General features: G+C 50.6%; 11 protein-coding genes across 11 annotated transcripts; 4 read left to right on the forward strand and 7 right to left on the reverse strand.

Annotated features, from left to right (window-relative positions):
- Positions 1 to 76: 76 nt before the first annotated feature.
- On the reverse strand, positions 77 to 808 carry NECHADRAFT_97507 (uncharacterized protein; the record flags this gene model as incomplete). The annotated part of the gene is made up of 2 exons (XM_003041917.1): positions 77 to 622; positions 680 to 808. 2 exons carry the CDS (start codon positions 806 to 808, stop codon positions 77 to 79), a joined length of 675 nt encoding a protein of 224 aa, XP_003041963.1.
- A 742-nt stretch (positions 809 to 1550) lies between these two features.
- NECHADRAFT_97508 (uncharacterized protein) lies at positions 1551 to 2240 on the forward strand (the record flags this gene model as incomplete). Its single annotated transcript, XM_003041859.1, has 1 exon — positions 1551 to 2240. The coding sequence occupies one exon, from the start codon at positions 1551 to 1553 to the stop codon at positions 2238 to 2240; it is 690 nt and encodes a 229-aa protein (XP_003041905.1).
- Positions 2241 to 2555: 315 nt separating this feature from the next.
- On the reverse strand, positions 2556 to 5108 carry NECHADRAFT_97509 (uncharacterized protein; the record flags this gene model as incomplete). Its single annotated transcript, XM_003041918.1, has 16 exons — positions 2556 to 2580; positions 2639 to 2769; positions 2833 to 2906; positions 2954 to 3000; positions 3058 to 3129; positions 3176 to 3581; positions 3630 to 3746; positions 3796 to 3900; positions 3951 to 3993; positions 4046 to 4088; positions 4138 to 4164; positions 4214 to 4324; positions 4377 to 4447; positions 4501 to 4608; positions 4654 to 4815; positions 4872 to 5108. 16 exons carry the CDS (start codon positions 5106 to 5108, stop codon positions 2556 to 2558), a joined length of 1779 nt encoding a protein of 592 aa, XP_003041964.1.
- A 1122-nt stretch (positions 5109 to 6230) lies between these two features.
- On the reverse strand, positions 6231 to 7510 carry NECHADRAFT_52876 (uncharacterized protein; the record flags this gene model as incomplete). Its single annotated transcript, XM_003041919.1, has 7 exons — positions 6231 to 6385; positions 6434 to 6518; positions 6578 to 7010; positions 7064 to 7076; positions 7127 to 7154; positions 7206 to 7272; positions 7323 to 7510. The coding sequence occupies 7 exons, from the start codon at positions 7508 to 7510 to the stop codon at positions 6231 to 6233; spliced, it is 969 nt and encodes a 322-aa protein (XP_003041965.1).
- Positions 7511 to 8137: 627 nt separating this feature from the next.
- NECHADRAFT_52990 (uncharacterized protein) lies at positions 8138 to 9163 on the reverse strand (the record flags this gene model as incomplete). The annotated part of the gene is made up of 1 exon (XM_003041920.1): positions 8138 to 9163. One exon carries the CDS (start codon positions 9161 to 9163, stop codon positions 8138 to 8140), a length of 1026 nt encoding a protein of 341 aa, XP_003041966.1.
- Positions 9164 to 10817: 1654 nt separating this feature from the next.
- NECHADRAFT_87123 (uncharacterized protein) lies at positions 10818 to 12419 on the forward strand (the record flags this gene model as incomplete). Its single annotated transcript, XM_003041860.1, has 1 exon — positions 10818 to 12419. The coding sequence occupies one exon, from the start codon at positions 10818 to 10820 to the stop codon at positions 12417 to 12419; it is 1602 nt and encodes a 533-aa protein (XP_003041906.1).
- A 387-nt stretch (positions 12420 to 12806) lies between these two features.
- On the reverse strand, positions 12807 to 14184 carry NECHADRAFT_87124 (uncharacterized protein; the record flags this gene model as incomplete). Its single annotated transcript, XM_003041921.1, has 4 exons — positions 12807 to 13006; positions 13100 to 13346; positions 13420 to 13514; positions 13566 to 14184. The coding sequence occupies 4 exons, from the start codon at positions 14182 to 14184 to the stop codon at positions 12807 to 12809; spliced, it is 1161 nt and encodes a 386-aa protein (XP_003041967.1).
- A 413-nt stretch (positions 14185 to 14597) lies between these two features.
- On the reverse strand, positions 14598 to 15412 carry NECHADRAFT_87125 (uncharacterized protein; the record flags this gene model as incomplete). Its single annotated transcript, XM_003041922.1, has 3 exons — positions 14598 to 15029; positions 15114 to 15197; positions 15359 to 15412. The coding sequence occupies 3 exons, from the start codon at positions 15410 to 15412 to the stop codon at positions 14598 to 14600; spliced, it is 570 nt and encodes a 189-aa protein (XP_003041968.1).
- Positions 15413 to 16600: 1188 nt separating this feature from the next.
- Positions 16601 to 17735, forward strand: NECHADRAFT_87126 (uncharacterized protein; the record flags this gene model as incomplete). Its single annotated transcript, XM_003041861.1, has 4 exons — positions 16601 to 16823; positions 16884 to 17079; positions 17145 to 17287; positions 17377 to 17735. 4 exons carry the CDS (start codon positions 16601 to 16603, stop codon positions 17733 to 17735), a joined length of 921 nt encoding a protein of 306 aa, XP_003041907.1.
- Positions 17736 to 19217: 1482 nt separating this feature from the next.
- Positions 19218 to 21509, forward strand: NECHADRAFT_87127 (uncharacterized protein; the record flags this gene model as incomplete). The annotated part of the gene is made up of 3 exons (XM_003041862.1): positions 19218 to 19266; positions 19312 to 19915; positions 19967 to 21509. 3 exons carry the CDS (start codon positions 19218 to 19220, stop codon positions 21507 to 21509), a joined length of 2196 nt encoding a protein of 731 aa, XP_003041908.1.
- Positions 21510 to 21944: 435 nt separating this feature from the next.
- Positions 21945 to 23579, reverse strand: NECHADRAFT_13130 (uncharacterized protein; the record flags this gene model as incomplete). The annotated part of the gene is made up of 3 exons (XM_003041923.1): positions 21945 to 22133; positions 22194 to 22644; positions 22696 to 23579. Coding segments are annotated over 3 exons (1524 nt in total), but the record flags the coding sequence as incomplete, so codon positions are not given.
- Between the last annotated feature and the right edge of the window lie 335 nt (positions 23580 to 23914).

Consider the following 23914-nt stretch of genomic DNA (forward strand, 5'->3'; position numbering starts at 1 on the left):
TTGTAATCAACTAGTGACGGATTGGAGCGGAGAATTAATATTCTTCGTCTGTGAGTTCATCTCTACTATTAATGCCCTATTGGCGAGCAGCAGCGGCAGCGGCAGCCTCTCTATCAATAGCCAGCAGCTTCTGTATAGCTGGCCTATTGATGCAGCGATCCCACCATGCACTCACAGCTTTCCGACTGAAGATGACATCCGTATACCCACACGCAAAGAGCCTCTGGACCACTGGGATATAGTATATATCCACAAGAGTAAACTCGTTTCCGGCCATGTAGCCGTGGTTTTGCAAGAGCCCTTCTGCCACGTCGAAAAACGCCTCTACTGCACGCAGCGCACTTTCGACAACGGCCTCATCAGGAGGTAGTCCTATAAACCTTTTCGCAAACTTTTCAAATGCGATCTTTGCTGCAGGTTCTCCGAAGTTGACCATTTCCACCGATTGTGCCTGGTCAAACAGGGCCACAGCCTCAAGATCCGAGTCTGGAGGCAGAAGCGGGAACGAGTACTTTTTGGCGAGATATTTGCAGATTGCACGGCTCTCAAAGAGAGTGAACTCATTGGGAAAGGTGACGACAGGTACTTTGCCCCATGGGTGGCGCTTCATGTGCTCCTCAGACTAAGTTACAGTGGTGTTAGTGAGGTACAATGGTAGAGGACAGTAGCATTTACGTACTTTTTGTTCCCTCTTTGCCAAGTTGACAAGCACAAGTTCATAGTCGATGAAGCCACCCTCAGCGAGAGTTAGGCGGACACGGTCCGTGTTGGTCGAGCCACGGGCGCCATATAGAGTAAAAGCCGGCATTTTGGAGCAGTGCAACAGTGTCGACGCGAACCTGGTACTGTTGGTGATGAACCTCGACATGCGAAAGTATAGAACTAGGTTGGGCTTTTAGAGAGACTGGGTACGTCTATTGATATTTAAAGTCGACCGAGACATTAAGGCTGGGCCTCGGAACGAGTTCATCACCGGAATGTGGAGTTTAAGGCCCGCCTTGCTGCTGTCTGAATAGTACCTCTGATTGGTCGGGTCGCTCTCACAACCCAATCGAGCTAGCTCCAGACACTTGGTAATCGGTAGTCGTTGAGGTATTGTTCGAAGTCCCCTTGTGGGCGGCAATCTCACTTTTCAGCTGGCGCAAGCCGGTGGTTGGTTGCTGTAGGGGGTCCAATACCGCCGGTCTTTGCATTTGATGACAAATTGAATGTGTAGCATCATTCTCGTTGTTGTTCGGCCTTCGCTTCTCGGGTCCGGGGTTTTCGCTCTCGAGGCCGAGACCCATTTCCGGCATCCATTTACAGAATGCTGACCGAACGAACCAATCAAGGATCATCTAGGGTCTCAGCCTCAAAACATGATCGATTGAGCCGCCCCCAGGGCAACTTATAAGATATTTGTTCATCCTTTCGTTGTTGTCAGTAGCTTTCTCATCCGTCATCACAGTTAAATAAGCGCCGCAACCTTTCGCCCTTTTGCTACCCAGTTCTTCCACCTCCTTACAAACTCAGGCAAAGATACTCAACACTACCTCTCATCATCAAACACCATGCATTTTCTCCTCCTCGGCGCAACTGGGCGCACCGGCAAGCACGTTGTCTCTGAGTTACTCTCTCAAGGCCATACAGCGGTAGCCCTCGTTCGTACCGCTGGCAGCATCACTCCCTGCCCTGGCCTCACCGTTGTCACTGGATCGCCGCTGTCAAAGCCGGACATACAAAAAGCCCTCTCTGCAGCGCCTTCTTTCACAACTTCTGCTGCCATCGTCACTTTGAACACGGTCCGAAAGTCCGATAGCCCTTTTGCACCCCAGCTTTCACCTCCTCGATTCCTGGCTGACTCTTGCGCCAATGTCTGCGAGGTTCTAGAAAATGCGGGCATCTACCGCATTGTGGTCATGTCGACAGCGGGCGTCGGGGACTCGTGGGCCAGCCTGCCGTGGCTGTCCAAGGCATTCATGGGATGGACCAACATCAAGTACGCCCTTGAGGACCACGGTCTCGTTGACAAGGAAATTCGATCCACAAAGATGGACTGGACTCTTGTGAGGGCTGTGAGGCTGGAGTTTGATAATCCGAAGAAGAAGACCGACACTAAGAAGGACGTGCAAACGCTGGGTAGCGATGGTGTTGGAATGGGGATGGCCGACAGCGTCAGTGTTGCCAGTGCGGCGAGGTTCTTGGTCAAGGTTGCGGTCGAAAGACTCTTTAGCAAAAGCGCAGTGGTCATTAGGGATTAATGCTGGAGAGAAGTTCGGGGAGTTGAATGCTTTAATGGCTATAATAGGGGAAGGCTAGACGATGTATCGGTAGACACAAGTGGACCAAGCATCTTTCGGCTTCACCAAGACTCAGTCAGGAATCTGCCGAGATTCCTAGTGGTAATAAATAGATTCAAGACGTCTAATAGTATTGAGTTGGTTCATCAATCATTGCCAGTGATTTTCCAATATCATCCCTTTCAGTGACTTAATGACTAAAGTATCTACCATAGTGGATTGTCCACCGGCGACACATCCATACCACTTTTCCACCCTTGATCCCGACCTGATCCTCTAAGTTGCAAAACGGAAGTCGAGTCTAGGTAGTAAATCAGCAAGGGAAGTCTTAGTAAAACCATTGGTCAGCAAGCACTCACCTCTTGTTGCCCTCGTCCGTTGTGGTCGTCCTGTAATGGTGCTGCTCTTCTGCAGTCATAGCGTCCCACTTCTTTGCCTTCCGGTTGTTCCTCCACCTGTAGTAAAAGTAGGTTCCCGGGTATTGAGCGAGCTACACAAAGGGTGAGCGTCTGTGAATGCGAGAGGAACATAGCAAGTGTGACGTTATACTTACACACATCCAAATACAAATGACCAGGAGTCCCTTGTTTGCTTTGAAGTATCGCGGGGCATCGTCGGGTTGATAAACTGTGAACTTAGCACTCGGCCTTTTGACCGATGGGAGGCTCACTCACTATTTGCTCCAATCATGCCACTTACTTGTACAAACATGTTGTACAGGCTGGGTACAGTTCAGTTAGCAGGTATGATACGCAAGCAAGAAAGCGAATTTACTTACGAGGCGGAAACCGTTCTGTTCTGGACGGATCCTGCGTTCCGGCTTGTCCATGCAACCTGAATGGGGTGGGTGCTGGAGCAGGTTAGCACGAGCCCTATTGTTAGGGTCTCTTACTCACTATGGGAATGACAGGAGAACAGTTGCAATGGCAAAGTACGCCCACGGACTGATGGGGTTGGGAAGAGCGATGAGCGCAACGAAGCAAGGCAGTAACCAGAAATCCTCCGCCATGGCCACGAAACTTCTGTTGTTGACAAGCTCACTGAAGGCCGTGATGAGAAGCATGGTTATGCAGGAGCCGACAATGTTGGGGATCTTTAGGAGGTTGCTCTGAATGACAGAGAATCCAAGACCTCGGAAGGCAAGAGTCAAGTACTGGTCAACGGGATATTTGGGGAGGCCGAATAGCAGGCCAAGGGCGTAGAGTGGCCACATGTCGTAGTCCTTGGCGCATTCCCAGATTTGACGGACTGAGAGACCTTGTCGGTTGTACATCCCACCCTTTTGAGGGTCATCTCGAATGACTGATGATATCAGCAATAGCCAGCATTGAAGGCTTGTGGGGAACGGACCTGAGTTGACAATAATCTTTTCTTCCTTTTCGGTAAAGTATCCCTTCTTATTCCACCAACTTTTGGTCTTGGCCGGGCACTGGGGCATGAGGAAGAAGGAAGCAACGCCAACGCAGACTAGAATGTCAGAATCTTGTAGTCAGTCAGGCTCAGGATGTTGACTCACAAGTGAAAGCGCCTTCGAGAAGAAACAGCCATCTCCAACCAGCGTATCCTAGAATGCCACGCATCGACAGCATACCTACGGCAGCGAAGCCAACCCCGATGTCGACTGTATGTTGATGAGCATGTGATCTTTTATCCGCAGAAGATTAGGCTTACCAAGCTGGGAAGACATCCAGAACCAAGCCAGACGGATTGGGAGCTATTGACGTCAGTTACAGCTGGTGAGGGGTTCGTAACTGATGGTTACTCACTCGTTTGCCGGTATACCAGTAACTCAAGTAGAGAATCGTGTCCCTGTTTCTTGTGAGTAACACGTCTCTTTTGTCAAGCAACAGAGACCTACGGAATGAATCCTCCTTGGAATGTGGCACTGGACAGATGGTTAGCAATGCTTGATTGATGATGCCAGGTCTACTCACATCAGATATCGAGTTGCGAGGAATGAAGCCCGGCCGCTGAGGAAGAACTGCATAGCAGAAACGAGACTGAAAAGACAGATTTGAATGGGAATCCACAGATCTGGGCCGATACTGGAATCAGAGTAAGCAAAGTCATGATCATGAATACTGCCAGGTAGCTAACCGCTTAGAGATGAGCTGAGATGGAAGTTCAGCGACAAGGAAACCAACTCGGGAGATGGTTTGACCGATGTTCTATCATCAGTCAGTCAGTACAAAACTCCTGCGTCACCGCCGATGCAACTCACGTAATCACCTCGATCGATGCCTAGATCGTCAAGCATGTTATCCGAGACGGCGTTGGAGATGTTATTGCGATCAATGTTCAAGGCCGAAAACATGACACAAACCCAGACCTAGAGAGTCAACAAGATGACCATTGTAGATCCCAAAGCACTTACCATAATCTTCCAATCAACCTTGTGTCGCACGGCATTCTCTTCCTTCCAAGTCCACCGAAAGTTGGGATCGAAAGCACTCCAATTCTCCCATTGCGGATGAATGTACAGCTGCTTGTACTCCTCCAGGTTCTCCGAATCCCAGATACTCGGCTGTGTCGCAATCTTGATCTCGTTAGCTTCCGATTCTGCATCGATGTCTAGATAAGGTTGGTGAATACCGAATCAGGATCGTACTCGTCGCCCTTGGGACCCTTCCGGATCCTCAGAAAGCGCAGAATGGCATCCCCAAGAGCGCCTTCCATGCGTTGGTTCTCTTGGGAGGCCAAGGCTGGGGCAGTGGGGGCCAAGGCGCCATAGGTGGCGGTAGGCCTTTTCTGGGACTCTAGACTGCCATGTTCGGATGGTGTATCTGACCCGGCAGGCGAGTGTGTGATGGCTGACTGCTTGGCAGTCATCCTGTCGGTATCCTCGAAAGAGCGATACTGTCAATGATATTGTTGAACTGCTCGACCAGCCGAGTGCAAACTGTGACTTTCTAGTGATCAAGCAAGCTCTTGGTAGAACGGCCCAAGTATTTAAATACGGACCGATCACTGAACTGTCCATCAGGGGCCCAGCGAGATATTCCCGAATGTCACCCCCAACACGTACGAAGCAGCTTCACTTCTCAGTGGATTCCACCCCACAGCGGCCGATGGCGACATCAAACTTGCCTATGTAGGAAACTAGTAGGCAACTCCCCGACGGATAGGCCAATGCTCCGAGGAGATCCATGTTTACTATGCAGCGACGACCCTGTGTTGAGGGGTCGTACGCCACTTGAGTTTCGGTTTGCGCCATTGATTCACCATTTTGCTATCAAATGTCGTGCTTCTAACGACTGATTTCATTGCTTGGAGATCGTCGAGACCCGTTTATCTGGAAAATACTACGTAAAGGTGGCCCTTAAATCTGGCTCGTGCGTCGAGTTACAACAGAGATGGACCCCATGAGAAGGGCTATCAGTTCTCTTGACAAGGAAACGAAGCAAACTTTTCAATTTTCATGGATTGTTGCCCGAACTGCGGGCCTTACCCACTCGTTGGGCCTTTTCTAGAACATGTTCGCGGCGAATAGGGGTGATGCTTTTGATTTTTTCCGCGGAGACTAAATCTTCGAATACGTACTGTTACATGCAAGTCATCGTAAGTCCTGGGTTAAGTGGACGAACCATGCAGTATCTGTTGGTGCATGGCTCGGGGACTTCGCTGAATGCAGAATGATCAAGGATTATACTGACCCAAGTCCAGAGATGAAAGCCATCTGAGTCAAGACTATTTTGGTGATGGGCGATGAGGTCTATTTTTCTCCGCGTATTGAACTCTCAAGTGGCACTAAAGATCACTCTACAAGCGCCATCTCTACGGTATATGATGAGAATCTTGTTTCATTCTTCAAAGCTTGTTGTTGAAGGCCGTAAAACCGGATTGAAAATGCCGCCGCCCAGACCCAGCTCTCTAGCCCACACACCGGAAGGGTACCTCGCCAAACTCATATATCCCTTGACTTCTAGACCTCTCGGTAGCAAGTGAGAGTAACTACTCAGCCTCAGGCTTGCGAGCATAAACATAACGAACCCTCATGTATCCGTGAACCTTGCGGTTTCTCAGGTACTTGCGCATCTCCATGAGGAAAACCTGATATTCATCCTCGCCCCATTGCAAGATATTGTTCCACAAGAGAAGCGTGTAGCCTAACAGTTATTCGCATATGCAGTCAAATAGGTCAGGGGCCAACTCACCTTCAAGGTCATTCTCAAGAGTGGCCTTGACAAAGTTGCCAATCTCGGCCATGCGGGGATCCTTGGCCCAGCCACCAACGGGGAACTGCCATGACGGTTAGATAACCATCAGTGGTGAATACGGAGCAAAGATGGGAATCGCACCTTGTAGTCCACACTCGTCATTTCGGTGAAACCAGCTGCCTCCAGGCCCTTCTCTTGGAGGTCTTCCTTTTGGACATAGAATGCATTTCCTAGCTTCTTTCCTCCTTCGGCGTAGAGCTTTGCCCAAGTCTTCAAGACGGGCGCCAGCTCAGTCGTTCCGTCGTCACTAAGAATTTCAACATCGGCTTCGGCGGTCTGGATCCAACCACCCGGTGCGCAACAGCGGTATGCCTCCTTGAAGAGGCCAGTCCAGTCACGAATAGCTCCAAATAGATAACGAATATGAATGAAATCGAAAGTGTTATCAGCCCAGGTCCATGTAAGGGTCGCGTCGTCGATCTCAAACTTGACGTTGGGTGGGATCCAAGTGGGCTGAATAGGCGAGAGGTCGGAACCAATCACTTCGGCGTTGGGGTACTCGTCTGCAAAGTCGCTGTGTAATGTGAGTTGACTGGCCAGGTTACTCTTGTGGGATGAGACTCTTACATAGCCCAAATACCTAACACAAAGGTTAGCCTTGCTCGCAATTCAGCCGAGAAGAGGTTGTACCGGTTCCAGTGCCCACATCAAGCACTTTCTATCATGGCCCGTGAGAAGTTATATCCTCACTACGTTAGTGAAGACTTACCTGAACATCAGGCTTGATGGGAGCAAGGAATAGCTTGCCCTCGAGCAGCAATGTCAGAGATTGGTGACTGCCAAGGTTCGTCATCAGCTGACCCATGATGAGCCAGATTTAACTCACTTAATATCGATAGATTCGGATTGCTGCTCGTCATTGGGCGTAAAATACTCGGTGGGATGTCTATCACTGTGGTAGGTCCGTCCTTGAAACTTGCGATATTCGAGGATGCTGCTGGTGATGGAGGCAGTAGAGCTCTCTCTACCTCTTGTCAGCGAGTTTCGCGGAAGTCTCAGTTCACTCTTACGCATCATCACCAAGAGCAGAGTCGCCATCGTCTTCATCCTAAAATATAATCGTCAATATCATGACATAGGATGGACACAGTTGTCAAGAGGCTACCTGAGGATCAGGCCCAGGAACAAGCTCCTGTTGGGCCTGAACAGCGGGGCCAGGCTCGGACCGACCCGCAGCGGCGGACGGCGACGTAGGGGACGATGCAACGGGAGCAGGCGGGTCAGACATTGTAACAAGTAAGACGATACGTCAAGAACAGAGTCGCAGAAGAGACGTTGGTTCGACGGAAATGGCGCAGAGAGTTTGCAGAAGAGGGGTTCCTGTGAGGGGCGTTTCCACCCTCATCCGATGCCTCCCTCTCGCTTCCCTCTCGCACCGCTATCTTCATAGCCAAGATGAGTTTGTGGAGTCACTAATGGGACTGTTGACTGTTATTGGAGTTGAGGCCGTGAATGGTTACATTATGCACCTCGCTAATTCGTGGTAGCGCATTACGCATGTGGCTTACTGGCTTATGCGAGGAACAGGGATTGACGGGTTATCGGTGCCGGAGTGAATAAATATTTATGAATGAGACAGCATTGTGAGATTTTGCTCTCATTTCTTCTTCCTATCTCATCTCATTCTATTAATGTCTTGTTCTAAGGGTGAGTATCAATGGCAACCACCTTGGCACCCTCCGTCTTGGTGTCATTCACAGGCTTTGCAAGAGCACCGCCGGTAGAGACATAAAGCACATCCCTGTCCTGTCTTCCACGCCCAAACGCCACTGCCGTGGACCCTGCAACGGTCATCTCGCCGACTCCTCCAGACACGATCTTCCACTTCCGGGTAGTGCCGTTCACAAAAACAACCGAGTTATCAAAGTTGCTGGCGCCGTAAAGGTTTCCCTTTGTATCCAACGCAAAGTCGTCGAGGAAGGTCAGGCCAGTGGACAGGTTGACGAAAAGCTCGGGCTTGGCACCCTTTACAGGATAGCCTGCAGGGGTGATGGGGATACGGTAAATGGCGACCTCGTACGAGTTGTCAAAGTAGAGGTATCCATCGTGAATCTGGATACCGTTGACTCCAATTGGGAGGCCAACGCCTTTGATAGGGGACATCTGCGGGAAGACAAAAGCCGAGGTATCAAATTTGCCCGAGGCCAAGTCGAGGCGGCCGACCAAGCCATTGGCAGAATCAGCCACAAGAACAGCATCGGACCTGTGGGGAATGGCCGCGACACCGTTGAGAAATCCACTCTTCTTGTCCATGTCGCTGATCTTCTTGGCCTTGACCTTGGAGCCGTAATGGGAAGTCTGGAACTCAATTGACCAGGCACTGAAAGTACCAGTGATGGGAACACCGAGACCGGTAGAGTTGCTACCGACAAAGATAAACTTCTCAGTCCTTGAGCGATAAGACGGAACCTCAGTGATGCCGTAGATGCTCTGAATGGCAGGAATGGATACGAGCTCCTCGAGGGAGTTTTCGCAGTCAGAAGGGTCCCGAATGGTGTAGATCTTGGCAGAGGGCCACATCTGAGTTGCCAGAAGGTCCCCATTGGGGCGCACGGCGATGTTCTCGAGCCATGTTCCAAGCGGCAGCTGGCCGAGAGTCTTTGCAGGCAAGGACTTGGAAAGCGCCAGGGCTGGCAGGGCGAGGGTGGTGAAGAGGAGTGAGAACATGATGACGACTCGGGGAGGCAAGAGGAAGATTGCACGAGAGATGATTGATGGAGAGCAGAAAAGGTCTACCATGGTCGGCTGTTCCTGATAATTTATACGCAATAATTCTCTATTACAGATGTCAAGTCAAGCTTTCTAAGCCAAGCCACAGGTCAAGAATGTAACCGCAGCTAATGCAGGTGCTCCAGTCGTTCCATCACTCTTGGCAACAGGATAGGATCGACTCGCGCATCTAATGCAGGTCGAATGAATTGACCAGGATGTAAGCTATTGCTCAACTCAAGGTCATCACTGAGAAGCATCATTCTGATGCAAGTATTTGAGATAGTTAACAAGTCAACCGTTGATAATGTGTTGGTAAGCTCCATGCCTGTTTAGTCATTTTGTGTGGGGTCGTCTGTCAGCGTTCTGGAACTGGTTGCAGGGCTGATGGGGAAAACTCGCCTGATTGATAAGGACCATGCGGTCTCCATGGCGAGTTTCACAATGATCTCTGGATGCATTGATGTCTGTTTCTACCGAAATGCTGAGATACCATAACAGTTGTGTTATGCCCAGTTCTAATGTATAAAGCGGTTGCAAATACGAGGAAACTCTTTCGTCTGCGATGGTGTGGACATGACCAGCTATTAGCATGGATGAATTAGATCCAGATGGAATCGAAGTAGTGTCTCATATCATTGCCTCAGCTAAAGCTGCATGAAGTTCTTTTATCCTCAGGATATCTTCGGTCCTCTGGATCTGTGACAGTTGAGAATACATCTGCTTCGTCCGAGACTCAACTAATGTTGGCTTGGCCATGGCTTGGCCAACGTGTTATTGCATGATCCAATATCTTTGCTGGCTAGATTCTGCGGCACTGATGATACCATCAGTGACTATTTATGAACTTTACTGGACGGTATCCTGTAGATCTTACCGCCCGTTGGCTTGGGTCGGGCCCTGGATTGTACTTCAAGACTTTGCACCAAATAGCCATTTTTTTCGACCGAATAAGAAATGGGCAACTATGTTTGGACTGTCCTCGAGTCATTCTCTATTTCTTGGTCCCGCCCTTGAATTGACGTGAGTTAACTGGGGAGGCCTTTGCAGACCTCAATCCCCTGTGAGTCAATGCCTGCGGCGGTTCCTACCCAGAGGTGGCGTTCCTTGTGTCGGAGCGGCGAGTTGCAAGAAACTGCACTTTGCCAGCCTGCTTTTTCAGCTCCAACGCGACAACCAATCACACCGTTATACGCTTTTCAGCGAACGAGCTGCAAGGAAGGTGGAAAGAGAAAAGAGACAACTTCCCAAGTTCACGGGAGCAGTTCGCCATCCCCAGACCAGGCTGCGCCCCAAGCCACAATCAAAGAGCTGATCTGCTTGCTAGCCAGTGACATGTTGATTGGCGCAACCACGGACACAAAAATAATCCTGGTCTCCTTGAAAATTGATTGGGTAAGAGAGGCGGCAAGGCTTGGTGATGGCTGGGGTTACACAACAAACGTGCATCAAACAGCAGTCTCTGTGTCCCCCGCCTTTTGTTTTTCTCTCCAGTTGGCGTTTCCTTTGACTAACTGATCGAGTTTTTTAATGCCCTACTAAGGCTTTATTTTGCCGTGTTTGAGAGGTCGGTGACGCCAGTTCTTTCGTGTCTCCCAACTAGCCCGCCACCATGGACGACCCTCTTGCTGTGGCCGACAAGATACGACAGCATTACGAACGATGGATGGTCGTCACCAACCGAGCACAGCCACGAGAAACCGACGCGAGACAATCGCGTCTTGAGCACCTGGAAGATTTGATCACGAACCAGCTCAAGTTTACACGTGCTGACACCCAAGGCAACGTCAACGCGAAGCCGATCAAGTTGCTGATTCTCGAGCAAGCGAGGCTGGAACAGGAGATCGAGGAGGAGAAAGAAGCTTACGCGAAGGAACTCCAAGCTGCCATTGAGCAGCTACTCAAGGCCTTGCATGATATCTCCCCTCTGCCGACCCCTCGCGCGTCCACGCTACCAACCGCGATTGTTGGTATCCAGGTCGAGACACCAACAAGCGAAGCCTCCTCATTGAACCCCAACGCCCGCGGCGCCGATCGTGATACGAGCCAGGCTCAACATAGAATCACAGTGCTTAGCAACGACAGCCATTCTGCACCGACCCTCGAACTAAACACTCGGAGAATCCAGACTCATGGGCGAGAACCTGCCATCTACCGATCACCCCCCCGGCCATGTTCCCAACAGCCAAGCCACGCACCCACACACAAGAGACCCCCAAATACGTCCGCGGTGCCGATTCCTCACCCAAAGCGGGCCCGACTCGAGGAACAGCCTCTCTCCTTGACACCCGGCCGGTCCATCGAGTTCCGCGACGTCTTCCAAAACGGCACGGGTGCAGTCAAGTACAAAATCGTACAGTTCCCTTACGATACAGGACAGTGGTATATTTTGGAATGCAAGGACTGTGACAAGATCTTCGCGGCCGACTTTCCCCTCAGTGAAGCCCAGCTACATCTCAGCGTCAATCACACTGCCTACGCTTCCGCATCGCTTGAAGTCACCATCCAGAGGTTCGGCACTCGCGTGTTACACTGCACCGCGGAGCTAGCCCGGAGCAACAATAACGCCAACAAAAGCCTGCTGGGAGTTGTCAACTCGGCTGGCCCTCATACTACCTCTCAACTCACAAGAGCCCCCTCTCGCGGCAGGCCCAAGAAAAAGGCCAAGACGAAGCCTTACCAGTGGGAAGCGCCCAAGAGCTACAGCGAGCTCAAGACAGAAGTTCTTAACCCACAGCCGGGCGACATTTTTGCCTGTTGGCAAAAGCCTAGGGGCTTCTACCCCGTCATGATTGTTCCCTGGGGGCGTTTTGAGCGTTTCGAATTTGTCCACACCCTCCAACACACAGGTCTTGATGAGGAGATCCCCGGCTGCTACGCTCAGGCCCAGAAGACCGATACGAGACCCCGACCGTGGGCAGAGGGTTATGAGAACCATGGGTTGCGGGCCCACAAACGCATGTATCCCGTCCTCTTCTTCGACAAGGTCAACTTTCCAAGAGGGTGCTCTGTAGGCTGGGTTCCACTTCATGACTTGAAAATGTTTGACGAGAATTGTCCTCATACTCTACGCAAGCAGCTAGTTAAGGATTACCTGGAGTATCAGGCTGAGTGTGACACCGAGGCAGCGGAAAAGGCAACACGGGAGCAACTCAGAGGCTTGGCTGGGGCTACGAATTGTGGTCCAATACCGCGCCCTTGGCCATGCCAGTAGTGCCATGTTCAAAGAGGAGTAAAACTTCGGCTACAACCTCTTGGCAAGATGACGAGAGGTGGAAGCAACTAGCGTTGGGGCTCTGTAGTTGAGAGACACAGGGATAAGCGATATGCAGCAGATGGGAAGCTAGACGACTGAATAGAAGGCACAGGTGGAGATAGTATCGAAAAACACCAGCTTCTCAGGATACCGAATGACCGGGACTCAACGACGTGGACCTTGTGGCCACATCAACTTTTTCCTACACCAAATCCGGGTGGAATAATCAAGTGGATCTTCGTCCTCGCCGTTTTGAGTGGCCTTGTTCCACTTCTGGATCAACTGCTCTCGCCTCCGATCTCTAATGTTGGTGATGCCGCTAAAGTCATCAACACCATCTTTGGGTCAGTATCCCCGACCCCCGGCATTGTAGATATTCTTCTTGCGCTTCTGCGCCAGACGAAGGTCTTTTCCATCCCAGTAGCGGGCGTATCTCTTGAAGTAGTCCTTGCACCCAGCGATATTCGTGCATATTTCCCCCAATTGTTCCACCGTAAGATCAGCATTGTCCCACATGGTGTATGCAAAAATCGACAGCTTCCTGTCTAGAAACACAGTGTAGGCCCGCTTAGAGTGATGGGCGAGCCACATCCGAAAAGAACATGAATCAGTTGAGTCTTGTGGCCCATCAGACACACAAGCTTCTTCTTCGAGTTCTTTTGCCGTGTAACTTGACACTGGTGGACCTCTTCGTATCACAGTCCACGTGTTTCCTGCCACGTCGCCTGCTTGTCTCGGGCACCATAGGAGTATTGAGATGAGATTGCAAGGAGGGTCTGGTACACTGGCATTTGAACGAACGATTTTTAGTTTCAACACGTTTAGTCTTTCATGGTACGTTTTGGAATGTGCGAGAGCGCACAGAAAGGGAAGCCCTCGACAAAGCTATGACGGATCAGAGGGGATCTCCTGAATTGCGGGTATGGCGATGAGCATAGTGCATGAGGTTCCAACTTACCAGTCGCTGAATACGATTACAATCCTCAAAGGACTCGTTCCACTCGATGGGTACCCCGGCCCACTCAACATTATGTGCACCAACATGATCAAATGCTATGGACGCGTTAGACCAGTCGGAGTTGAATACCTATGTGTTCTACTTACCGAAGCTGACTCGCCTCTCCAAATAGCTGTAGACGGCCAGTAACTGGTCGTTGACCCACTGAGAAGAGGCACGACAGAAATCTGAGATTTGTTCCGTAACTTCAAGCTTCTGACGACAGGGACCATGGCAGAACAAATTGCACATAATCTGGTAGCGAAGAAAAGCTCTGTACATGCGAAAAATCTCATTGTCAGACAGTGTTTCCGGATGAGTAAACCCTACTTCATTGATAGCCGGGATGAGCTCATGAGCCATATCCTGACTCATCCATTTCACAGCAGTTTGGTTTTGACTGATAAAGGCATATTCGGCCAAGGACAAGTGAACAAGAGATGGCGATTGATCAATCTTCTCGAGACGCGCTATGAGTGGATCCACGGCGTTCTGGTCCATCACATCGATTTGCGTTGTTTCGAGAAGGATAAGGGAATAGGAGAGTATACCATCCGGGACCTGTCGAGTGAGGATACGGCGAGAGATGGCGTGAAGACTATCTTGGACGGCATCATGGAAGATCCGATGACTGAAAATTGGCGGACCGAGCTCTTGGATTGTATCCAACTGTCCAAGAATCTCGGCGACGATGTGAAGCGGGAGTCTCTGAAGTGGAGGCGTCATCGTGGCCAAGTTGTTATGATTTCTCTTGATGTTGGAGGAGGAGAAATAAAGGCCAGGCCAATACAGGAGAGCAAAAGGGGGAGTTAGAAGGATGTGCTGAGGTAAAGAAACGACCAATGAGGCTGAGCCTTGGCACTAGGCAACCGACCGGGGCAATGAAGACTCCACAGGGATCACGGGCTTTGGTTTTGGTGGTTTGCTTTGCGTCTCGTTTAAGCACCAATGAAAGCTCATGCGCCATCACATCACAACATCACCAGCATCAAGAACAGAATACTGATACAGTCATCATCAGCATCTGGCTGGAAGAAAGGCAACTAGTGTTGAGGACTGATTAATCATCATTTAACTGAATACAAAGCCAAAGCTAGCCAGTCACAGCACGGCTTCCGATCGAGTCTCCCTTGCATGTTTCATGATTCCTTGGGTGTCTCAGGTTGTTCATCCGTGACAATAAAACCAGGGTTGGGAACGCTTCTCTCCTCCGGCTTAAGAGCTGACTCAGGAAACAAGATACCGGCATTGAATAAGTGCTTCTTCAGGTCCTCGGGCGTGATGTTTGGAGTCAAGATGACCCATTTGTCTTCCTCGACCGTCTTCATAAACGCGGTGCCATAAGTCCGTATGAGGGCCAAGTCAAGATTTGGCTCATTAATAATGAGTACTTTGGGAATTTCGTGTCTGAAAAGAACGTTAGGAGGCATTTGAATGAAGCTACTTGCAAAGACTGCAGAGAACGAAAATATAGGATAGGTAGCTCTCGGATGGTTGGGCACGAGTCGTTGGGGAATTTGTAGAAATGCTGCTAACGCAAAAGCAGTGGTTCTTGAAGGTCTTGGGCCAGCCTGAATCACTGTTAAAGAGAGCTATTAAATCGGAGGAGGCTCTTCACGGCTTGAATGAGTAAATCAAATATTACAAACACTCACAGAACCTGAAAGACCATGGCGGCTGACTGAATCAGGTACTTTGATGCTGACAAGTTCACAAGTTACCCATGTCACAGCCCCCCGCTAGTGGATTGTGAAGGTAGAAGGACTCTATACGTGATTCAACGCCATCAGCTTGAGTATATTCGCAACAAGGTACTCCAGTGTCCTTTGTGGCGTGAACATAGCTATGTTACTGATCGAGAACGGAGCACATATTAAAGCTTCAGGGGGCAAAGACTCACGGCCGCACCGCTCTTCAGGGCGCTGCAGAGAACGGGAGACTTGGCACGGTACATCTACTCCTAGAACGTGACGATGAACCACGCTTGTTGGAGGAACGTTGCCATGAAGCGGCCGAACTTGCTGAGGAGGAAGGCCATAGAATCATTGCCCAGATTCTCCGGGAATGGAAGGGCTCATGACAGTTTTCTTTTCCTGGTTTACTTTATGGAATAAGGTATACATTTTATCTCGTTGAGAGAACCTCGAGTTTGTCTCTCTTTTTAACACCAGTACTTGATCTAGTTCTCTTTAAAATTTTATCCTTTTGTAACTGTATTCTTGCTTCACCTACCTAGCTATTATGAACTGATAGCCTAGTGTAAACGGCACCTACTATACTCGGTGAAGGGTATCATTACAGGCTATAGGTAACCCACACTTTCACCTCCTCTGCAATAGGCTCCTATGAGTAGCTTCAAGTTGTCCAAGGTCGGTGGGGAGAGAGATCTAACGTTCTTGCGGGGCAGTCATTTTCTATCTTGTCTAAAAGCGGGAGTGAAGCACCCAATAAGTCCAGAAGAAGATCACCTTAGCCCATGATTGCATCGTCATCTGGAATGTCTCACCTTTGAAGTGGCGCAAAGAGAAAGAGATTCCGTGTCTGATGCATAGCTGATTGGCTTCTCTGAAAGAGCCCTGCATCCGAGGAAGAGACAGCTGCTGGTACATCCAATTGCCGGCGTTAGCTTAGACCCAGCCCAGGACGCCCAGGCGCTTAGCTAGCAGGTTCGAATGGAGCGCCAGATGAACCCCTCGCAGCCTGATATCCCCGATCCACATCCTCGGGATCGGACCGAGCAGGGTTTGTTCAAGGGGAAAGTTTCCAACTCGTTGTAACTCTTTTGCATATATATGACATTTCTCTAGGGTTCCATTGGCTCAGTACTTAATAAAGGACCACTCGCATATGTTCCTGTGCGAAATCGTTATTAGAATGGTCTCAACACAACAACTCAGCCGAAAGGTTCAAATCAGGCTCCGGCAAAAGCAGCGCCTCCGTGTACAAGCACGGCCCAAACATGCATCATTTTTTTCAGCTTGCACTTTCAAGGCGCGCTACTAAGCGCCGCAACTCAGTTCAAAAAGGCAGACGATTAAATCTCTGATGTTCGCTCTTCTCAGATCCTCGCTCTCTCTCTTTCCCCCCCCCTCCATTCTGTTCCATACCTTGCGGGCCAGGCTATCCTTTAATCTTTTTCGACATGTACGGTTCTTACATCATAGTTCCAGTCTTGATTCTTGTGTCTCAATCATTGGCATCGACAGTAGAGACACACCTCACCACTGCAGGACCAAGCCTGGCAGCCCTTCGACAAGACCATCTCCGGCACCACAAGAACGCCCCCCTCAATCCGAGACGGGAAGCACGTTACAAGAGAGACGATGGGGACAATCTCATCGGATACTTCATCGAAGACGGCGAAAGTACGTCTCCCCCAACCATCACATTCCACATCCGCAGGCATTGCTAACAAAGAGTTACAGTTAGTGAGTATCGATGCCAAAACACCGATCTCTGGCTAGGAGACACGAGCGTCCCCGGGCGTAGGAGCACATATGCCCATTGCTCAGGCAGAAGTGCTATCCCTGGCGATTCACCACCCATCGGAACAACCTGCTCGGGCAATGCTGTCTTCTGGGCGAACATGGATGGAAGGACGCTAGCTGGCAGTAGCTCCCGGTATTGGTATTGCTCCCTCTCTCAGTAGTCTGTCATCGCTCGCACATACTGATGTATCAAACCAGTGGAAAGTACTCTTGCATCACTGTGACGGTGTACGACTCTTACGACGACGGCTCCGGATCAGGACCTCAGTATTGGATTGACTGCGAGGAGAACCTTCGGCCCCCGCGAAATATCAGAGAGTTTTACAGGACCATGCCAGAGCGTACGCATGCACCCTCTATCTTGCTCCCGTGCACCTTGACAGCATATGCTAACACTCCTGAGTGGCAGCTACTGCTGAACCATCCACAGAGTCGATTTCATCCACCACAGAGCTCAACGCCGCTGGTACAACAGACCCCTCCTTCCCACCCAGCACGGCACCGGGAATTGCGTCTGTAAATTCCTCGCAAGCCACTTCTGAAACCGCCTCCGGAAGCACGAGAGCCGCAACAGACACAACCAAGCCATCGAGTGGCAAGGGTCTGGGCGGTGGGGCTATCGCTGGCATCGCTCTAGGATCATTCTTTGGAGGTGTTCTCTTGACCAGCAGCATCGCCGTCCTCCTGATGAGAAGACAAGTCAGCGTGGCGAGTCAATCGGGGAACGGGATGGAGACGGTGGGCGGCTCCCAGATGGAACTGGTGGATCGTGGGGGGTATAGGGGATAAGTTCCAAGAGCAAAAGGCGGGACGACGGTACTGAGTATAGTGGGTATCGTTCAGCTTCGATAAGGAGAGCATGTGATAGACAATTTAACATGAATCAACCAATTTTTACCCGCCCGCCGCAGAGAAGAATGTGGTCTTGTGGAGCCTCGAGTTGAGGTTTGTCCCGTCTCTCACAGAGTCACAGTGCACCGCTTGAGGCAAATTGCAGACCTCCTCTTCTGTCCAATCAGCAACCTCGGTTCCGTGGTCTAGTTGGTTATGGCATCTCGTTAACACCGAGAAGGTCCCCGGTTCGATCCCGGGCGGAACCACACTTTTTGCTCTCAACAGCACTCGAGCACCAAAAGGTCGGTGTCATGGGGGTTTCTTTTTGCTAGTGAACGACTGCGTGTTATGGTCTCTATTTTTATTCTAATTATCTTAGTCAGTACTGATCTTCCCACGTGTGCAGGCAAGTCCTGTTTTGTTGTTGTTAGGTGTGTATCTCACGGGCTGTTTCCTCACAGGTATCGAAGGATCCACTACCTGACTGGACAGCTGTTCCATATCGCCTCTAGCAAATATCTCAGCCCTTACTAAGAAATGAAAACCCCTTCTGTCTTGGCCTGTGCTCTAGTTCCATATTCATATCCAATACATGGCAATTTGATGACATCGTCGTGCTTCACACGACGTGCACTGCCTTAGATACCCTGGAGCTGCAACGGTTCCTCGCTTAGCCAGGGGCACGTGCACATACTGTTAGCTCATTGTTAAGAAATTGGACTTACTACCTGTAAGTTATGCCTGGATACTATCATTGGTCTATCAGGCACCACTCAGCCAGAGTGTGCCGAGAAACATTTCAAACCACTTGGAAGCTGTACGAGCCTACACATCTCTACAGAGTAAATGAGCGCGTCATTGCTTTGACCAGCATTGCCATGGTGCTATGAAGCCCTCCTATAACGCGCCGAGGGAGCGAAGGTGCAGGGCGCGTTCAGCTCCTCATCATCTACTAGTCCAGCTTCTGACCATGTATCAAGCACTCGACGTTTCATTTCCTCCTCCAAGCATCAAGGTCAACTGGGCTGCTGATGTCGGGCCGGCAAACTGCTGAGGCCAAAACTAGTGAGCCAATCTCCACCACACTCCCCAATCAATCGATCAATCAGAGTTGGAAGCACCCATCTCGTGTCATCCAACGCGCCAAAGATTATCAGACACAAATCCTCCAGCCTATGAGATCGACCGCGCGATTCTGCAGCCCCAACCGTACATGGTTCCCCGCTCTCGACGTCGACCGACCATTTAACCCCATGGGGAAATATTCGGTATGCGGCTCGGTTTGCCATTCTGGCTAAACCCGAAAGATATACGGGGGACAGGGTACTTATTTAAGCCTCACCTCACTGGCTTCAAGCTGTATCTCGGCCTCTTATCGTTCCTTTGCCAAGGTGACATTGACTTGAAGGTACCCCTGTCTTTATTTTTCGGCCCATCATGACACGATCCATTATCCATCCAGTTCCCGAGAATCAGAAGACTGATCGTGAGTGGCACCTTTTACGGGAAGCTTATCAACTGACTCTTGTAGCTATCGTGGTGAATGGACTTTCGTTCGCGCTCAACGGAACCAACGTCTCGTACCGGTTCCACGTTGATAGCACTTCGGGAGATCTCGTCCAGGACCACTTCGGTGACCGGGTGACAGAAGATCCCGTGGCCGAACCTGCCGCCGTTATCGGGGGATGGTCACTCCAAGATCATCTTAGACGCGAGTTTCCCGATCTCGGCCGAGGAGACTTCCGAGCCCCGGCTATCCAGATCAAACAGGCCAAGGGCTACACAGTATCTGACTTCAAGTACAAGTCTCACAGTGTTGTAAAGGGTAAACCTGCTCTAGATGGCCTGCCCTGCACGTTTGGTCACGATGACGAGGTGTCAACACTGGTGATCCACCTCTGGGACAGCTGCAGTTCAGTCGCTGCGGATTTGTCCTACTCGATATTTCCCAAGCATGACGCCATTGTGCGAAGTGTCAAGATCACAAACCAAAGCGATGAGGAGGTCACCATTGAGAAGCTGGCAAGCATTAGTGTTGACCTACCTCATCGTGAATATGAAATGCTTCAGCTCAGGGGTGAGTGGACACGAGAGTGCACGAGAACTCGCCGAAAGGTGGATTATGGTCTACAAGGGTATGTCAAGTACTGTTCCGATGTGCATCCTGCCTACTAACGTGTGTGAAGCTTTGGAAGCAGGACAGGATACTCATCGCACTTCAACAACCCGTTCCTTTCCCTCGTTTCGTCAGAAACCACAGAGTCACACGGCGAGGCTTGGGGATTCTCTCTCATCTACACCGGCTCTTTTGAAGTCGAGGTTGAGAAGAGCCCTCAAGGCATAACGCGCGCCCTTGTCGGCATGAATCCCTCCCAGCTTTCATGGCCCCTCAAGCCAGGGGACTCGCTGCAATCCCCAGAGTGTGTCTCTGTCTTCTCAAATGCGGGAATCGGTGCCATGTCACGCAAGTTCCATCGCCTCTATCGTCAGCACCTCATCAAGAGCAAGTTCGTCAACGAGCCTCGACCGGCGCTTCTCAACAGTTGGGAGGGACTCTACTTTAACTTCAACGAGGACACCATCTATCGACTTGCACAAGCATCTGCAGATTTGGGCGTGAAGCTGTTCGTGCTGGATGATGGTTGGTTCGGAGACAAGTATCCTCGAGTTGATGACAAGGCAGGCCTGGGAGACTGGACCGTGAACCCCGAGAGATTTCCTGATGGTCTCAAGCCGCTTGCCGACAAGGTCAGCCAGCTCCAAGCTGCGGGCTCCAAAGAGAATCTCAAGTTTGGCCTCTGGTTTGAACCTGAGATGATCAGTCAAAAGTCGGCTCTTTACGAACAACACCCTGACTGGGCGCTGCATGCCGGCAACTACCCTCGAACCGAGACCCGCAGCCAGCTCGTGTTGAACGTGGCTCTTTCTGAAGTACAGGAATACATCATCAACTCTGTCGCCAACATTCTTGACAATGTCCCCATTAGCTACGTCAAGTGGGATAACAACCGGGCCATGCACGAGACTCCGACACCTGCCAATTACCATGCCTATATTCTCGGCATGTATCGTGTCTTTGACAGGTTGACTTCTAGATTCCCCGAGGTCCTCTGGGAAGGCTGCGCAGCTGGTGGCGGCAGATTCGACGCTGGTATCTTGCAATACTTCCCCCAGGTCTGGACGTCTGATAACACGGATGGTCTTGACCGGATTCAAATACAGTTTGGCACATCCTTGGTCTACCCAGCATCGACAATGGGGGCACATGTTTCCGCTGTACCCAACGAAGTTACAGGACGCACAACTCCGATCCGATTCAGAGCTCACGTCGCCATGATGGGAGGATCATTCGGTCTAGAGCTCGATCCTGATGCCATACCTGCAGAAGAGAAGGCTCAGATTCCAGAACTTATTGCCCTTGCCGAAAAGATCAACCCCATCATCATCCGAGGAGACATGTGGAGATTGAACCTCCCAGAGACCTCCAACCATCCTGCTGCACTCTTCATCTCCGAGGATGGAAGTCAAGCTGTGCTGTTTGCGTTCCAGATTCGGGCCGCGACAGTGCATAACTACTCCTTCATTCGCTTGCAGGGGCTCGATCCTTCTGCAAAGTATAAGCTTGATGGAGAGGGAACGTTCTCTGGAGCGACTCTGATGAATGGTGGCGTTCAATATCGGTTCAAGTCTGACTATGAGAGCAAGGTGGTTTTGATAGAGAGGGTATAGATGGAAGGCTATTGGGTATATATGTAGATCGGTTATTGATACAGTGGGTATTGGCGGGATGGGGAGGTTCATACAACTGACCGGAACGGGTAGGCTATCGTTTCTGGACCAACCGGAGACGCTAGAGATGACTTTGGTATAGAATGCATACAGACTGGATACACAATTTCCCTATTCAGTTCAAGGCAGTTCAGATTATCCAAAAGATAAACCGGTATTCGGGTCCAACATTTCACCAAGCAGCACCGGATCTTCCCACGTCGATGTTGCCGTGGGTGTGCTCATATCCAACAGGCCAAAGTCATCGCTCGATATCCAACTCAAGGGATCTACTGACTCGTCTGCCTGCACAACTACCTCCTCTGTAGCCGTGTTTTCTTCCTGGGTTTGCGGTTGCGTAAACTGCACGTCAATGCCAGCGGATGGATCTGGGGTTGCCAAGAGTCCTTCAGAGTGTTTTAGCAGCTTGGGAAGGAAATAAGACTCCTGCCCTCGGACTGTGGTGAGTGCGTCTACAACGGCGCTTAATAAATCTCGAGGGCCTACTTCGAAGGAGGAATTGCTCCAGCCGGGAAACCGGGCGCTGTCTGCCAAACTGATACCCACGTCGTATAGTTTTTGCTCCTATTTTGAAAATCAGCTACATGTCCATAACTAAAGGACAGCCTTGTTGGTGAGGCTCACTATTCCAACCCCATGGCAGTTCTTTGACTTGACCCCAACGGAACGCAGGGCCGGTAATATGATCTTTCCGGCATCAAACGGCAAACCAACGGGCAGCAAGAGTCCAAACTTGCAGGATAAAGAAGGTTTGTTACCAAAGGCCAGACGCCACATGGATATTCGAAGCCATTGCTGTGTGATGAGCGTATCGAACCGCTGACTCTCAATCACCGATTGGTTCGGCTGGACTGTACAGAGCTTGTTGTTAATACTGGGTACAAGTTGTAAATCTTTTGGTTGGTGATCGTCATTATCTGGGTGCCATTCATAGAGAGACCAAGGCAGTGATTCAAAGAGGCGGATGTGGTTGAGGAAGTCGTGCATCACTACGGGACATTCCGAGTTAATCACTTGAGGTTTTGTGATGGAGCCTCGTAGCATGACTGATCTCCGATGTTGGAGGGCGAATGTCCTGAGTATCCATCGTCAACGAGGTGCTTGAAATGTGGATATGGAGGCATACCTTTCTGTCACAAATAGAAGCCAGAATAGCCGTCGCCTCTTCTCCCGATCCGCCAGAGATAAGTCTTGATAACCGGCTTCGCGGGTGAGATCAAGTGATTGAGCGAGGGTGATGCTCTGGTTGAGATAGAACCAAGCATGTCGAATACTATAGTGGTTTTCGTAGCACGCAAATAAAAAGAATGAAGCCAAAATGGAGTCGAGGCTGGTATCGTCGATAACACTGACTTGTCGGAGCGCATTCTCAGCGATTGCGAGTAGAGATTCTCCAGTAAGGTGTGGCTCCGGTGGGATATTCTCCTCTAGTCCTCTTCCGTAGCCATCTTTCGCCTTGCCAATACCTAATTGCATTCGTGTTGCGGCGCAAACAGCGAGGACCAATGCATATCGTGGTGGTGGCAATTGGTCTAGTCGAGTCGCATCTGAGAGGAGTTCGTCTCCATCAATGACGGGCATGATTGGAAACATGAGTTTGAGAAACAGCTGTATGTGAGCAACAAGCGACAGAGAGAACTGTCGACTTGATGTCAAAGAGTTCGATAACGGACCATCCAAGAAGCAAGCTCCCTTACCGCTCACCTCAAGCTGCACCACAGCTTCGGGACTCTGCGATAGTGTCGACAGCGGTGACTGCTCAGCCTGTTGTCCATCGTCACTTGTCGCAGCTCCGAGAGATTCCGGAGAAACAATCCGAAAGGGACTCTGCTCAAAAGCCAGCCCCTGTCTAAGTTGGGCCTGTCGCCGACCTTGGCCTTCCTTCGGCCCCCTCCGCCGAATATGATGCTGATACTGACAGCGCAAATCACCGAGGCTGCAGTTCTTGCATGGCATGCCGCGGTCGCACTTGACCTTGCGGAACCGACAGTTGTCGCATACTTGACGAGGTCTTCCGGTCATTTCTGCCGAATGTGAGGTGAGGAATGAGGATGGATTGCGTGTCGAACCACGTCGGCCCGAGCAGGGATACTTGGCTTGGGGTTTTCCGGAAAAACCTGGTGATCCTGGCTTATCTGTTCGGTCTTGGCAAGTGAGCCGAACCCGAGTTAACCGCATGGGGAAATGTTCGGGTTTTGTCATGTACCCCGGATTGGACCACTCCCCCATGGGGAAGACGAGTCAAGAGAAGGATCAACAGTTCTTCATGTCGGCAGTTGTTATATAGGGAGGTGTTTTCTGGGATTGGGAGGTGGTTCGTCAAGCTATACTCAGTTTTGATCTTG

This window comes from Fusarium vanettenii, assembly GCF_000151355.1.
Source record: "Fusarium vanettenii 77-13-4 chromosome 12 genomic scaffold NECHAsca_40_chr12_1_0, whole genome shotgun sequence".
Taxonomy (NCBI): Eukaryota; Fungi; Ascomycota; class Sordariomycetes; order Hypocreales; family Nectriaceae; genus Fusarium; species Fusarium vanettenii.